Here is a 13,531-nt window from a genome sequence, read left to right as displayed (position 1 = left end):
TCTGAGTGTCCGTTAGCAGGCAGGAGGTGGAAGAAGAGGCAGGGGACTTGCAGGAGCACAGCAGTGCTGAGGCAGCATGTTAGCAGCAAAGGACAGAGAACTGGCATGCCTGTGCCAGGCTGTCCCCAGTACTGGCCTGGCACAAGGGGATGAGGAATGTTCTTCGGGTGTAAAAAAAAAAAAAAAAACCAATCAAACAAACAACTGGCAGAGGGGAGAATGTGGGGCTCTGGTTAGTCTGAGAAGGCTTAGCATCATCTGCCAGAGCTGTATTTCCTTTGCTGGGCTGTCACTAAAATTTCATGCAAGGCCACGGTGGAGGGTGTGAAGAGTTGGGCTGTGTGTTCCTCCTTCATTGTGCTGTAAGAACCAGGCCAGCACGGGGGACGAGATGTGAAGTCTCAGCTGAGCCCTTCTGCCTGCAATTCCTTTCAGACCCCCTGGACATCAACCCCAGTGTGGACTTCCTCTTTGACTGTGGGCTGGTGGCACCAGATGAGGTGTCCACAGAGCAAGATCTGCCTCGTGCTGTCCGAAAGGTGAGCTCTCCGTGGGTACTGCCCGCTTAAAACTATTTGGGTTGGGAGCGGGAGCTGCCATCATGGGACATACGAGGTGAAATGTGCCAGTCTTGCGTGTGCTGGGGAGGTTGTGCCCTCTCCCTAGGCATGCCTGGCCTGTGGATCACTCCTTCAGTGAAAATACTTGCCTGTCACTTCAGAGGAGCTTTGAATGCTACAGGTTATGTGAGAGCTGGCCTCTTCTCTGCCTGTAGTCCTCATGATTAATGAGCCTTGTTGGCTTGGCTGTCCAGCAGAAGTGTGCCTGCTGGCATGGGCACAGGTACGCTGGGAGGGAGCTGACAGCAGGTGTGAGGGCTGGCCAGGACTCTTCCATCTGTCCCAGGTAGGTGCCCAGTCTCACAGTGCACCTCTCTGCAGGGGCAGAAGCGTCTGGTGCTCTCCGAAAGCTGTTCCCGGGACTCAGTGAGCAGCCAGCCCACCTGCACAGTGCTGAACTACTCATACGGTGTGAATGCCTGGAAGTCCTGGGTGCAAGCCAAGTATGCAGGGGGAGAGACCAGCAAGGGAGAGGAGCTACGCTTTGGCCGTAAGTGCTCTGGATGGGGTGGAGTGGCAGAAACCTCCCAAAAGCTGGGTCCCTGGGTGTTAAGGTGCTGCTGGCCTTGCAGGCTGTTGTCTGAGGCTACTGTACTTGTCTCTGCAGCCAAGCCCATGAGGATCAAAGAAGATATCTTGGCCTGCACAGCAGCTGAGCTCAACTATGGCCTGGCCCAGTTTGTTAAGGAGATAACACGGCCCAATGGGGAGCGCTACGAACCGGACAGCATCTATTACCTCTGCCTTGGCATCCAGCAGGTGAGGGAGGGCTTGCTGCCCTCAAGTCCTCCATAGCCAGACCTGGGGGTCAGATCTGGTGAGGGGAGCTTGCACCTTTTATTCTGCCTTCTGGGTACCCAGAGAGGCTTGCTGGGCGCTCCTTCAGTGCCTCACCCCAGGACAGCAACCCACCTGGTTTGGTCTTTGTTCCCAAGCCCAGTGAGTAGGGTGGCAGCTGTTCTCCAGCCTTGCACCCTTCTTGCACATCCTTGAGGAGGGCTGGCAGATCTCCCCAAATTCAGTCCCTTCTTCATCACTGAGTCTGTCTTGTTGTGTCCTGGCGTTTTCCTCACAGCTCTCAGAAGTGGCTGGTTTTGGGTGTCCATCCTGCAGCGCTGGCTGTACGAGGGGCGCTCTGCATGTGTGCCCTGGGCTTTCTGGGGAGGGTTTGCATTCCAGGTGCCGCTGTGTCTCTCTTGACTGTGTGTTCTGTCCTTTCTAGTACCTGCTCGAGAACAATCGTATGGTGAATATATTTACAGACCTTTACTACCTGACCTTCGTGCAGGAGCTGAACAAGTCCCTGAGTGGCTGGCAACCCACAATCTTACCAAATAGTACGTGTCTCCAAAGTACCTTCAGTCACCACATGTACCCAGTTTGTGCTTCTAGCCTTGGATCCTGTGGTCTGTTTGTGCTCCCCTAGCCTCAGCCCTCTTCCTTGGCATAGGCAGCACAGTCCCGCTGTGTCTGGGGGTCATACTGACCCATAACGACAGCATATGCCTCAGCAGCTTCTGTTGCCCAGAGTCGGAGCAGCTGGGAACAGAGCATGACTGCTTTGTGTCCTGAGACAGTTGGAACTTTTAAAACGTTTCACAGTGATGGCTCCACCCTTTGGCAAAGACGATACCAAGCTAGGAGGCATGCTGGCCCATGCCTTTGTGTTCCCAGCACAGGGGTGAGCCCTGCACAGTGTTAAGCATTGGACAGAGTTGCTGTGCTACTGCCTTGTGAGCAGACTAACTTAGAGCTCTGCAGAGGCTTTGGCTTTTCATGATGCTGTGATCTGGGCTGCCTTCCCTGCTGTGTCTTGTCAGTGGTTAGTTCACAGATCCAGCCTCACCTCTGCATATTGGCTGTCCCAGGCAGAGGCATTTGGCTCCAGACCTGTGTGTCTACACAGGAGCTGGCTGTGTCTGTCCTGCCTGCTGCTTTTCCTTTGTCTCACTGAATGTGGTGGAGCACTGACCTGGAGTTCACTTTGTGGCCATCTATAGGGATGAGCATTTAGGATTGATTTGGGTTCTGGCCCGTGGTTTGGCTGCGCTCTGGGATAGCTTGTGGCTGGGCAGAGCCACCATCTAGCTCTGCTGATGGCTCTGGAGAAGTAACCTCGTGGAAAAGGGGATGTTGCAAAGCGTTGGTCTTTTGCAAGGAGTTTGCCTGGACAGGGTAAAGGGATTGCCACAAGGCCACCATTGATGTGACCTGGTTCTTCCTCTGTGCATTGCAGACACAGTTTTCTCGCGTGTTGAGGAGGAGCACCTCTGGGAGTGCAAGCAGCTGGGCGTTTACTCACCCTTTGTGCTCCTCAACACCCTCATGTTCTTCAACACCAAGTTCTTTGGGCTGCAGACGGCAGAGGAGCACATGCAGCTCTCCTTCACCAATGTGGTGCGCCAGTCCCGCAAGTGCACCACGGCCCGTGGCATGACAAAGGTGGTGAGCATCCGCTACTACGCTCCTGCCAAGCAGAAGAAAGGCCGAGGTAGGGTCTGATGGAGCATCTTTGTCCCTCCCCCTGCCTCCCCCATTAGGTCCCAGCCGTGATCCTGCTCTCTCCCTCTCTGCAGATGGAGGCTCTGGAAAGCGGAAGCGCGAGGAGGAGGTACCAATGCTGGAGCAACGGGAGAACAGGATGAACCCACTCCGATGCCCAGTCAAGTTCTATGAGTTTTATCTCTCCAAATGGTGAGCCTTCCTCTGGAGAAGGAGCTTGTGCATTATGGGGCCACCTCTCAGTTTTGCTGGGACCCTGTGGAGTGGCTCCTGCTCTCCAAACATTTGTACAGGGGTGTGAAGCCTTGCCCAGTGTCTGTGCTGCTTGCATAGACTGTGGTTGAGAGAATGCTTCTCTCTGGCCCCTTCCACTGCTCGCCTGTCTCCAGATAAGACAGCAGTGTGCAGTATGAGTCTTGGTACTTGGCTGGTTAGGGGCTTTGGTCCTGAGCAAGGAGCTTCAGACTCAGTTTCTGTCCTCATCCTGCTGAAGGCTGTGACAAGCCTTGAGCCCCACTTGATAACCATGAGAGCAGGCCAGGCAGGCTGAGCCTGTGGAGCTGATAGCCCAGGGCTCACCTTCCTCTCTCTTTACAGTCCTGAGAGTTTGCGGAACCGCAATGACGTCTTCTACCTGCAGCCCGAACGGTCGTGCATCGCCGAGTCCCCGCTCTGGTACTCTGTCATCCCCATGGACCGGAGCATGCTGGAGAGCATGCTGAACCGCATCCTGGCTGTGAGGGAGATCTATGAGGAGCACAGTCGGTTCAGTGGCCTGGAAGATGACATGGACTAAGAGCAAGGTGCTGCTGGGCTGGCTGCACTCCAGCCCTGGATGCCTCATTTCCCTGCCTCCGCTGCAGGGTGGGGGCCGTGCAGCGTGGGAGGGGATGGTGCTGTGGCAGTGCTGTCCCTTCATTGTTACCAGACTTGGACATCCCATCCTGCTCGTTACAGGCCTCTCCTATGTACGTGGCCCCTGCGCTCAGCCCTGCCTCCTGCCCCAGCTGCTGAGTGAGCCATCTTCCCTGGGCCTAGTCCCCACAGCACAGGGGTGGCAGAGCTCCTGGGGCAGCTCCCCTTGCCCCAGCCCTGTTCCCCGTACCCCTGGCCCTAACTCTGCCCTCCTCTCCCCCTTGTCCTGGGGCAGGAACCGCACAATATGGCACAGTGCCATCTGGGACCAGCAGCCCCCAGGCTTTTAATTCCCCCTTCTTTTAGCATCCCCTTGCAATGGTGTGGGTGGTACAGCAGGAAGGGTAGCTCTGCTGCTGTCGCAAGAAGGTGTTTTCAAACCGGTGGCCCCACTGGCAGCTGAAGAGTTGTTGGGGCAGGGGGAGGGCTTGTTCCCAGGGGTGGGAGAGGTTTGGGCTGGCTGTGGGGAGTGGATGGAGCCAGCACTGGAATGTGGGGGCAGAGACCTGGCCTTGCCTGGGAACACCTGCCTCACATGCAGCTGGGCCACCTCCCTCAAATTTGTCAGTGTTTTCTTGAGTTGGTGGAAAACTGATGGAGACGGGTCTGTGCCAGCACTGCTCGCTCCCCTCTGTCCCCTGTCCTGGCGTAACCCCCCTCCCCGGTGCAAGGTGCCATCAGTGGGTCCCTCTGTTCTGGCCAGGGGCTCAGGCAGCGAGGAGCTCTGCCTGGCCTCCCCCTCCCTCCTCAAGCAGCAGCGGGGTGCCAGCACCCTGCCCGGGGCAAGCCTGGCTCTGGCTCTGCTGCTCCCTGCTGCCTCCTGCCCATCGTCGTGTTCTGGTCAGTTTTCCCGAGCTGTACATGGGTCTCCTGTTGAGCCTGTATATATTGTTCTGGGCCCTGGCCTGGGGCCATCTGTTCTCTGTGTCCATGTGGAGAGTGAGCCGCTCACCAGTCTTGTTGTAGTGATGCCAGGACGGTAGGACTAACCCTGTGTTTCTGGAAACCATTCATTTCAAATAAAGATGCAGAAAACTTTTGGCAGCCCCTGCTTTCGCCCCGGGGGCGGTGGGATGCTGCAGGAGAGCACAGCCGCTGTCCCACTCGCTCCTGTCCCTCCCTGCCTGGGCTTCCTGCCTTGTCTGGCTCCCAGTGCGCTGCCCTCTCGGGAGTGCTGGGACCCCACACCCGCTGGTGCCCCCCTGGCGAGCCCTACCTGTCCCTTGCCCACAGAGCTGCAGCCCAGCCCAACCCAACCCCGCGGTGGCCCTGCCCTGGCCATGCAGTGTGCCCGTGAGACAGACCGGTTGGAGAGTGATGCCACAGAGCCCGCAGGCAGAGCAGGAGTCGAGTGAGGTGCAACGGGTATTTATTTACTCCCCCAGGGCTGACAAGCCCCTGCCCCAGCCCAGCCCTGCTCTCAGCCCTGCTGCTGCCAAGAGCACAGGGAGGGACCGAGCCTTGTCCTCGGGGCTGTGCCCATCTCTGCTGCTGGCCGTGGGGTCCGTGGCACAAGCCTGGCAGAGCCCGGAGATAGAACCACAACTGCGTGGCCACTCGTGCATCACCCATCCCTGAGCATCCGAGCAGTCCACATTCACACTGCCAGGTCTGCTGCTCGTGCCTTCCTGTAGGGTCCACTGGCTACCCCCAGCCATGAACCAGCCTTCTTCAGGGGTGCCAGGCTGGGGGGGCGTCTGCCAGCAGCCATGGGGCTGGCATGGCCAGGCAGAGTGCCACGGGTGCCACGGGGCCCCACAGGGCCAGCGGGACTGGGCAGGATGCAGGATTTGGGGCTGGGCCCCTGCCGGCACTTGGTGAGACCCAGGTGGTAGATCTCCACCAGGTTGAGCAGCAGGGACGTGCAGGCCACCCCTAGCATGAAGAGGATGAAGATGGTCTTCTCGGTGGGCCGGGAGATGTAGCAGTTGACAGTGTTGGGGCAGGGCCAGCGGCTGCAGGTGTAGAGGGGCTTCAGCTGGAACCCATACAAGGCATACTGGCCCACAATGAAGCCCACTTCCAAGAGAGCCTTGAAGATGACATTGCAGATGTACGTCCTCAGGATGGCCCCCCGCATGCAGACCCGTCCCCGTGTGTCCCCCACAGGGAGCCGAGGCTGCCTCAAGCGCTGCCGCCTGGCCCCACTGCCAGCCCGTGCAGCCACTTGCTGCTGTGCCTTCTCCTCCAGATGCACCAGGTGCAGGATGTGGCCCAGGTAGACGAGGCTGGGGGTAGAGACGAAGATGATCTGCAGGACCCAGAAGCGGAGGTGGGAGATAGGGAAGGTGCTGTCATAGCAGGCGTTCTGACAGCCAGGCTGCTGTGTGTCACAGGAGAAGCCAGACAGCTCATCACCCCAGACCCGCTCAGCGGCCGCCCCCAGCACCAGGATGCGGAAGACGAAGAGGACAGTGAGCCAGACCTTCCCCACCACTGTGGAGTGCTCCTGGGCGTTCTCCAGCAGCCGCCCCAGCAGGCTCCAGTCCCCCATGGCACGCGCTGTGGTGCCCTGCAAGACAGTTGCCCTCCAGACACAGCCACCCCACACCCCCAAGAACGCCCCCCCATCCCCCAGCTGGGCGGGCATGCAGGTTGTCCCCGGGGTGTCCCCACCCAGTGTCCGACGGGACCCCCTAACCTGCCACAGGGAGGGAAGTGGGAGCAAAGACCTCCAGCAGAAAGCAGCCTTGCCACATTGGGAGCACCGTGGGGGACACCACAGTGGCGACCCAGCATGGGGACCCCTCACCGTTGGTGGGCACGTGGGGCAGAGCCCGGTGCTCCCGCGCCGTCAGGTGCCCTTGGCGGGGCGGGGTGGGATGCTGCGAGGCCCCTTCCTGGCTTGTCCCCAGCTTCTCAGTGGGGCGCAGAAAAAGGATCTGCCCGGCTCCGTCCGTCTGCCCACCCGATGGTGGGCACAGGGTTATTGGGGCATGAGGCGGCTGCGTGCCCCATTGGCTTTCATTGTGACTGGCAGATGAAACAGCCACTGGGGAAACCTTTTCCCTCTATTTTTGGTCTGGGCACTTTTCTAAATATATTCGGGGCTGCAGGGGCTGGTGCTGGGGGAGCGCAAGCCCTTGGACTCTGCTCAATGCCACCCAGGGGTCACCGCTCCTGCATGCCAGCTGCCAGGGCACAGTGGCCATGGCCCCAGCGCAGCCTGGGCACTGCAGCCCCCACAGCCCCTGGTAGCACCCACCTGGACTAGGGTGCAGGGGGAGGCACCCCACACGGACACCCCAGCCCCCAGCATGTCCTGGCCAGAGCAGAAAGGAGGGAGGCAGCGCCTGAGAACGGAGATTTAATGGCCCGAGATGCCCTTCTGGCTGTCCGGTAGGGCTGGACCGGCGCCTGGGGGATGCTCTCCATAGGGCAGGGACAGCACAGGGCTGTGGGGCGGGGGCAAGGGCTGAGCCCCCAGTGGCTCTAGCCCTAGCAGGCAGAGCAGCGGTCGCCCTTCTCCTGCAGCCCGGGGTTGCGGCGCAGCATGTCCTTGAGGGAGCCGTCCTGCTCCGTCAGCAGCTGGTTGATCTCATTCTGCTTGTACTCAGAGGAGAGCTTGTGCCCATAGAAGGAACTCTTCCCCGACGAGGGGTTGGAGTGGTGCTGGCCTCGGCGGGCACACGCCCGCACCACCAGGTAGACCAGCTCCGCCATGTTGAGGATGATGCAGATGCCGGAGGTGACCAGCATGAAGACGGTGAAGACGGTCTTCTCGGTCGGCCGGGAGATGAAACAGTCGACAGTGTTGGGGCAGGGGTAAGCCTCACACTTGACAAGCCGCACCATCTGGTAGCCCGGGTAGAGCATGTAGAAGATGTACATGAACACGGCCTCAAAGAGTAGCCTGAAGACCACGCTGCAGACATACGTCCACCACAACGAACCTGATATGCGCATCTTGTGCTTCTTCACCTCTTCCATGTGCTTGGGGTCTGCGTGCCCTGTCAGCACCAGCAGCTTCTTCTCCTGGTGCTGCTGGTAGGCCACGTGCATGGCCACGAGGAGGGCTGGTGTGGTGACGAGGATGAGCTGCAGGGACCACAGACGGACGTGGGAGATGGGGAAGAAGTGGTCATAGCAGACACTGTTGCAGCCAGGCTGCTGGGTGTTGCAGGTGAAAGCAGATTTCTCATCCCCCCAGACGCTCTCAGCTGCCACCACCAGCACCATTATCCTGAAGATGAAGATGACAGAGAGCCAGATGCGCCCGATGGCGGTGGAGTGGCGGTTCACCCCGCTCAGCACCGTGTAGAGGCCGGCCCAGTTCATCGTTCCTCACGTCTGCAGGAGCGATCAACGAGAGATGGTGTTATGAGCGGGACGGGCCCCTGGCTGAGAGCCACCACATCCTGGCCCTGGTGGCAGCAGCAGGAGGGACCCAGGAGCAACTGGCCACCACAGCCCTGGTAGGTGGACAGCAGGATGGATGGATGGCAGGAAGGCAGCGTGGCTCCTGCTGCTGACATGGCTCAGGGCAGCGTTTTGGCAGGAGCAGACAGGAGACCCCGCAGTGCCAGCTGCTCCTGCCCTACTGCCCCACACTGCCACGGGGATCCTGATCCACAGCCGCACAGGCAATGGGGTGAAGCTCTCACACTTCCCCAGGGACCCCCCTATCAGCACCCAGCACTGAGCCCTCTGGCTAGGGACTGACCCAAAGAAGCTCCATGGACTCCTCTACACCAGCACCTCACTGCCCTCACCCCCCCATTCCCCGCAGGAGTGGGGCCAGGGAGCCCCAAGCTGGGGTGACCCCCTGTGCAGCCATGCATTGCCACCCTCCTAGAGCTGTCCCTGCATGGTGGTCCCTGCACACCCAGCATAGACCCCCCACCCCACTGGGGCCACCCACCGGCACTGGGCAGCCCCAGGAGCTGCTTCCCACCCCAGGCACGAGGCTGGGGGACTGGGACCTGCTCTCCGGCTGCCCCTGGTGTGGAGGGTCCCGGCAGCACATACCTGCCGGTGAGGAAGGGTCCTCGTGAGCTGCCCCCAATGGCCCCTCTAACGTCTCATGTCTCCTGCAGGAGAGCTCTGCTCTGCCTGCCCTTGTCTCTATCCACCACTGCCCTGCGCTGGAAGTCATATGCTGCTTTATAAACTATTTGCATACAATGGGGCCTTTATCGGCCCCTGAACAACACACTTTAGCATTCAGATCCAACGCCCTGACTTCCGCCCACCCCGGCCAAACAAAGTGCCTGTGTGCTGCACTCCCGCTGCTCGGCCCTGCACCCGCTCCCACCTCACCCCGCGCCGACCGTGGCCACAGCCCCCCCCCCGACCGCCAGCCACCGGGTGCTTGTCGCTCTGCCTGGTGGGACCCGCGCCGCAGGCATCACCAGGCTGGACAGCCATGTGGGGTGCCTGGGAGTCCCTTCCCCAGGCCGCATGGCAGAGCCCAGCTGTGTGCCCATCCCGCATGGATGGCACTGGGTGCCGTGACCGGAGTTGGGGTCTGCTGCTTCCCAGCATGGCAGTGAGCAGTCCGTGGGACCCGTGGGGCTGGGCGCGCTGGGTTTAGCCCCCATGAGTCCTGCCGTGCCCTCAAGTCTCTGCTGCGGGGGGGGGTGGTGCCAGCGGCGATGGCTGCGAAGGCACTGGAGCTGCCCTGCGCGTGCTTTGTCCAGTTGGGAACTGGGAACGTACGGAAGAGCCTGCCGGGGTGACACTGTGCGCTAACGGGGGCTGTGCTCAGTGCCCAGAGCCACGTACCACGGGAGCTGTGCTCCTCTCCTGGAACAGAGGGCCACTGACACTGCTGCACAGTCAGTGGGACACGCTGGTGAGGGCAACAGCCCCTGTGCTTGCAGGCCCCCTGTGCCCATGTCACACAGGGCTGGTGTCCCAGCCACACCGTTGTGCTGTGCCCCAACCCTGCTGGCTGGGTAACATGTCCCTCAGGTTTTGTCCCCAGTCTCAGATGGGGAGCAGTACACCCAGCAAAACCTACCAGCTGGGGGCCCGCAGGGTGGTGGGCACAATGCCATCCCAAACGCCACCTCCACCCCTTAGCCCAGGGTGCAAGTGCCCGGAGCCGCGCAAACAGTGCTGGGCAAAGGCTCTTCAGTGAAGCCACAGGGAGGGCAGCTGGTGCCCAGACCACGCTCTGCTCCTTGTCCCATTTCCCCCCCTTGGGGCCAGCAGCCCTGACTCTACCCTCCCTGGCCCACGGCTGAGCCCTTTTGTAGCCCCCACTCTGGACCCCCTAGTGCCCCCCAGCCGGGGGACAGGTGACCACCCCCACAGCAGTGCCATGCACACCAGGCTCTCACCTCAGCGCCGGGACAGGCAAAGTTCTTGGGCAGCACAGTGGCCTCAGCCTCCAGCACAGCACCCTGGACTTTATACTGCCCTCCGGCACGTTACCCGCCCCCTCCCAAACAGCCTCACTCCTTCCAGGACTTGCTCCCTACCAGGTAAACATTGCAGGTATGCCCAGCCCACACTTACAGCGCTGAGGCACCCACCAGCACCCACTGCCGCAGCTGAGCATCCCTTGGGGACAGCCCAGGGGCCACCACAGCACTGAGGCAGGGCCAGTCCCCCAGGATGGTCCCTATGGGAGCTCTGTGGTCCCCCTGGCCACATCCCCCTGCTGCGAGCATCCTCCCCGCCAGGACCCCTGCAAGCCAGGCACATGCACTGTGGTGGGACCCCGCTCTCCATCCCGGGGGACAGCTCTGGGCACCCTTAGCACCCAAAGCACCTTGATCCGCTGCTGCAGGCTGCCGGCTGGTCCCTGGGGAGCCACGAACACCCAGATTTAATGTGTAAAGGTGCAGCCGGGGCAGGCAAACAGCCTGTCAACGATTAACCCGGCTAACGGCCCGCTCCAAGGTCTCGCCGCCCAGTACCCGGTGCGGTGTCGCGGTGCGCCGGGACATGGCGACCCTGCCCCGCGTCTTGGGGCCCCGGGGCGGGGGCGGGTGGGTTGGGGGTGCTGCAGGACCCCGCGCATCACCCCCTGCGTGAGGCTGGCAGCGGTGCCACTGCCCCTGCATGGGGGTGGCAGGGTGGCAGTGCGGGACGGCGGGGGGGTTCCCCCGCAGCGTGGTGGGGGCGGTGGGCAGCGAGGGGCCGGGGGTGGCCCGGGGGTGCGGGGCGGGTGGGGCCTGCCCGGGGCCGCAATCACGGCCCGCGATAAGCCGCCCGCTGAGTCAGCAGCGCCCGGCGGGGAGCGGGAGCGGCCGCAGCCGCCGGCACCGCCCCGGCCACGCACCCGGGGACCGCGACGTGCCGCGGGACCGAGAGGGCCCTGCCCGGAGCGGGGTGCGGGGGGTGCGGGCAGACGGGGAGCACTGTAGGGTGTCGGGGGGCAGACTAAGGGGGATCAAGCTGAGCGGGGGGAGCTGGGGGGTCCCGGGGGGCGGGGCCGGAGTGGCGTACGGGCTAGGTTAAGTGGGGGAAGCGCTGGGGGGGCTGCAGGGGTTAGTCTGGGGGGGGGGCACTGGGAGCCAGGCGGGGATCAAGGGGTGCTGCCGGTGGCAGCACAGGAGTGGTCGCTGCGCCCGGCCGCGGCGGCAGGTGGCGCTGCGGGGCCGGGCCGGGGGCGGCGGGGCTCGGCGGCACCCGGCGGGGCTCGGCGGGTGGGAACCCACCTAAAAGTATAATTAAATAAATAAAACAACCAGGAAGGAGGGAGGAGGAACGCGGGGCGTTGCTGCCCAGCCCGGTGCCCGACCGGTGTCCCCAGCGGGAGCGGTGGGAGGGCCGGGGGCTGGGCGGCAGTGCTGCGCAGGCCAGGGGCGGGGGGCGCGGGGCAGCCGCCGCCGCTTCCCGCCGTGAGAGAGCTGCCCCGTGCGTGACCACGCGGACCAGAAACAGGCTCCTTGTTAATGACGTTAATTGTGAGGTTAGTTGGGTGTCCGGAGCTGCAGTGAGGAGCTCGAGGACGTGGGCACGTCGAGCGCAGACGAGCTGATGAGAAGGGCAGGGCTGAGCCAACATCCGGATGGGGGGTGTGGGGGGGTGGGGAGTGTGACGCAGCTGCTGGCACCTTGCTGGGGTCGGGGACCTCACAGCCCAGCAGTCCGCATTGGTGTGATGGAGGAAATCAAGCTCCAACCACCACTGAGACATCTCTGCTGCCAGGAGGAAAAGGGTGCTGGCAGAGCAGGCTCTCCGAGCCCCCCTTCCCCCGCCATCCTGCCCCAGGCGGGGGTGTCCACATGCGTGGCTCAGCCTGGCCACCAGCCTGGATGGTAACTGCAGCGCAGGGGCCGCTGGGCTTCCAGGCTCTGGCTGACAGCAGCACAGGCGTCCCTGTATCTAGGCTGCTGCCCTTGCAGAGACAACACCCTCTGGTTTGACTCAGCCCTGCCAGGAAGGGCATTGGTAATGGGTGAGCACAGAAATCCTTTGTGCTGCTGCAGCATGGGGCAGAGGGGGTTGCAGCACATGGCATAACAGCTTGTCCTGCCTGCCTGTGGGTCTGCTGTCCTATGCCCTGGGTGCGTCAGGGTGCAGGGACCAGGACCAAGACACTGTCCTGGTGCTGCTGCTGCATGGAGCAGCATCGCTGCCCTCCTGCTGGCTGTGACTCCTGGAGCAGGCAGGGGCCAGGCACAGGTCCTCCACCGCCTCCCCATGCCAGGGACACCTTTGCAGTTCAGTTCCCTTATGCTTCTTTGGCAGCAGCCCTACACTTGTCCCCTGACGCTGAGGATGTCCCACATTCGTCACACAGATGTGAACTGCACATATCCTCTGGGATAGTGTCCCCTGGGCTTTGCCAGGTCTCTAAAGAAACACTGCTGGTGGTCAAGGACACCCTGGACAGATGGTAGGCTTGGGAGTTTTGCAAGGGCAGTAGCATAACAGAAACGTGTTGTCCGTCACCAGCTTGCCCTTGGGGTCCTAGCTGGGGTGACCGTGCTGGCACATGGGGACAGCAGGCAGCTGGGGCCGTGCAAGGATGAGGGAGGACAGAAGGACATGGTAAGCCCCTATTCTGGGGCAGAAAGTCTTCTCCCCTTCAAGAGGGCACTAGTCACTGCAATGTGGCCAGTTGGCAGTGATGCTGGTCCATCATTGGGATGGGCCACTGGCCACCAGGCAGGGCTGGCCCTGCTGCTAGCACCATGGTAAGGTGTCTGTTGTTGGAGCTGTGCTGCAGAGCACCAGTATTTCCATGGTAACCCGGCCCCATGGCCTCATGTGGGTTTTTCATCTTGGTTCCTTTTGCAGCCAGTCACTAAACAGGGGCACCTGTGGCTGCAGGGGAGGGCCCCGGGACTGCGGTCCTAGGGCTGCTGCATAGTCGGACCAGATGGGCCAGCATTCGGGGCAGCACTGGATGAGGGCTGCAGGGTGGGCCACCATCCCTTGCCTGGAATGCTGAGGACATAAGAAGCCGCTTTGCCCATCGGCATGGAAAAGCCCAGGGGAAGGCAGCCCTGTGTCCTGGGCAGGAGTCCCATCAGCCCATCAGAGCCCTGCTGTGGCTCAGCTCTGCTGCTGCCCGTCCCAGGTGCTCTGCAACA

General features: G+C 61.9%; 3 protein-coding genes across 12 annotated transcripts in view; 1 reads left to right on the top strand and 2 right to left on the bottom strand.

The window, feature by feature from the left end:
• ZMYM3 (zinc finger MYM-type containing 3) overlaps positions 1 to 5,075 on the top strand; it is a 33,541-nt gene extending 28,466 nt beyond the window's left edge. For all 9 annotated transcript variants that reach the window (XM_080365930.1, XM_080365934.1, XM_080365933.1 and 6 more), the window contains 7 exons: positions 436 to 539; positions 942 to 1,110; positions 1,228 to 1,379; positions 1,843 to 1,957; positions 2,857 to 3,111; positions 3,197 to 3,314; positions 3,720 to 5,075. In XM_080365930.1, coding sequence (XP_080222056.1) covers positions 436 to 539; positions 942 to 1,110; positions 1,228 to 1,379; positions 1,843 to 1,957; positions 2,857 to 3,111; positions 3,197 to 3,314; positions 3,720 to 3,918 — 1,112 coding nt within the window. In that variant the 3' untranslated portion in view covers positions 3,919 to 5,075. The remainder of the gene's footprint in view (positions 1 to 435; positions 540 to 941; positions 1,111 to 1,227; positions 1,380 to 1,842; positions 1,958 to 2,856; positions 3,112 to 3,196; positions 3,315 to 3,719) is intronic.
• A 94-nt stretch (positions 5,076 to 5,169) lies between these two features.
• Positions 5,170 to 7,326, bottom strand: LOC308053953 (gap junction alpha-3 protein-like). 2 transcript variants are annotated; one of them, XM_080365937.1, is made up of 2 exons: positions 7,243 to 7,326; positions 5,170 to 6,549 (listed from the first exon to the last, which is right to left on the bottom strand). In XM_080365937.1, exons 1-2 carry the CDS (start codon positions 7,294 to 7,296, stop codon positions 5,635 to 5,637), a joined length of 969 nt encoding a protein of 322 aa, XP_080222063.1. In that variant the 5' UTR covers positions 7,297 to 7,326; the 3' UTR covers positions 5,170 to 5,634. The 2 variants fall into 2 exon arrangements, with proteins under 2 accessions (XP_080222063.1, XP_080222064.1); XM_080365938.1 differs by lacking the exon at positions 7,243 to 7,326 and adding an exon at positions 6,790 to 6,890.
• Positions 6,647 to 11,372, bottom strand: GJB1 (gap junction protein beta 1). Its single transcript, XM_080365944.1, has 2 exons — positions 9,006 to 11,372; positions 6,647 to 8,327 (listed from the first exon to the last, which is right to left on the bottom strand). The coding sequence occupies exon 2, from the start codon at positions 8,313 to 8,315 to the stop codon at positions 7,476 to 7,478; it is 840 nt and encodes a 279-aa protein (XP_080222070.1). The 5' UTR covers positions 8,316 to 8,327; positions 9,006 to 11,372; the 3' UTR covers positions 6,647 to 7,475.
• Between the last annotated feature and the right edge of the window lie 2,159 nt (positions 11,373 to 13,531).

The sequence above is a fragment of the Falco punctatus genome (genome assembly GCF_963210335.1).
Source record: "Falco punctatus genome assembly, chromosome: 15".
NCBI classification, from domain to species: Eukaryota; Metazoa; Chordata; class Aves; order Falconiformes; family Falconidae; genus Falco; species Falco punctatus.
Note: the sequence above shows the minus strand (reverse complement) of the source record. Positions and strands in the feature narration are given on the sequence as shown.

What these genes read in the sequence shown, in the direction of transcription:
- LOC308053953 (XM_080365937.1), bottom strand. Translation starts at nt 7,296, where the DNA reads ATGCTGGGGGCTGGGGTGTCCGTGTGGGGTGCCTCCCCCTGCACCCTA. An exon ending in CCCCCTGCACCCTAGTCCAG is followed by an intron (nt 6,550 to 7,242) that starts GTGGGTGCTACC and finishes ACTGTCTTGCAG; the next exon opens with GGCACCACAGCGCGTGCCAT.
- GJB1 (XM_080365944.1), bottom strand. Translation starts at nt 8,315, where the DNA reads ATGAACTGGGCCGGCCTCTACACGGTGCTGAGCGGGGTGAACCGCCAC.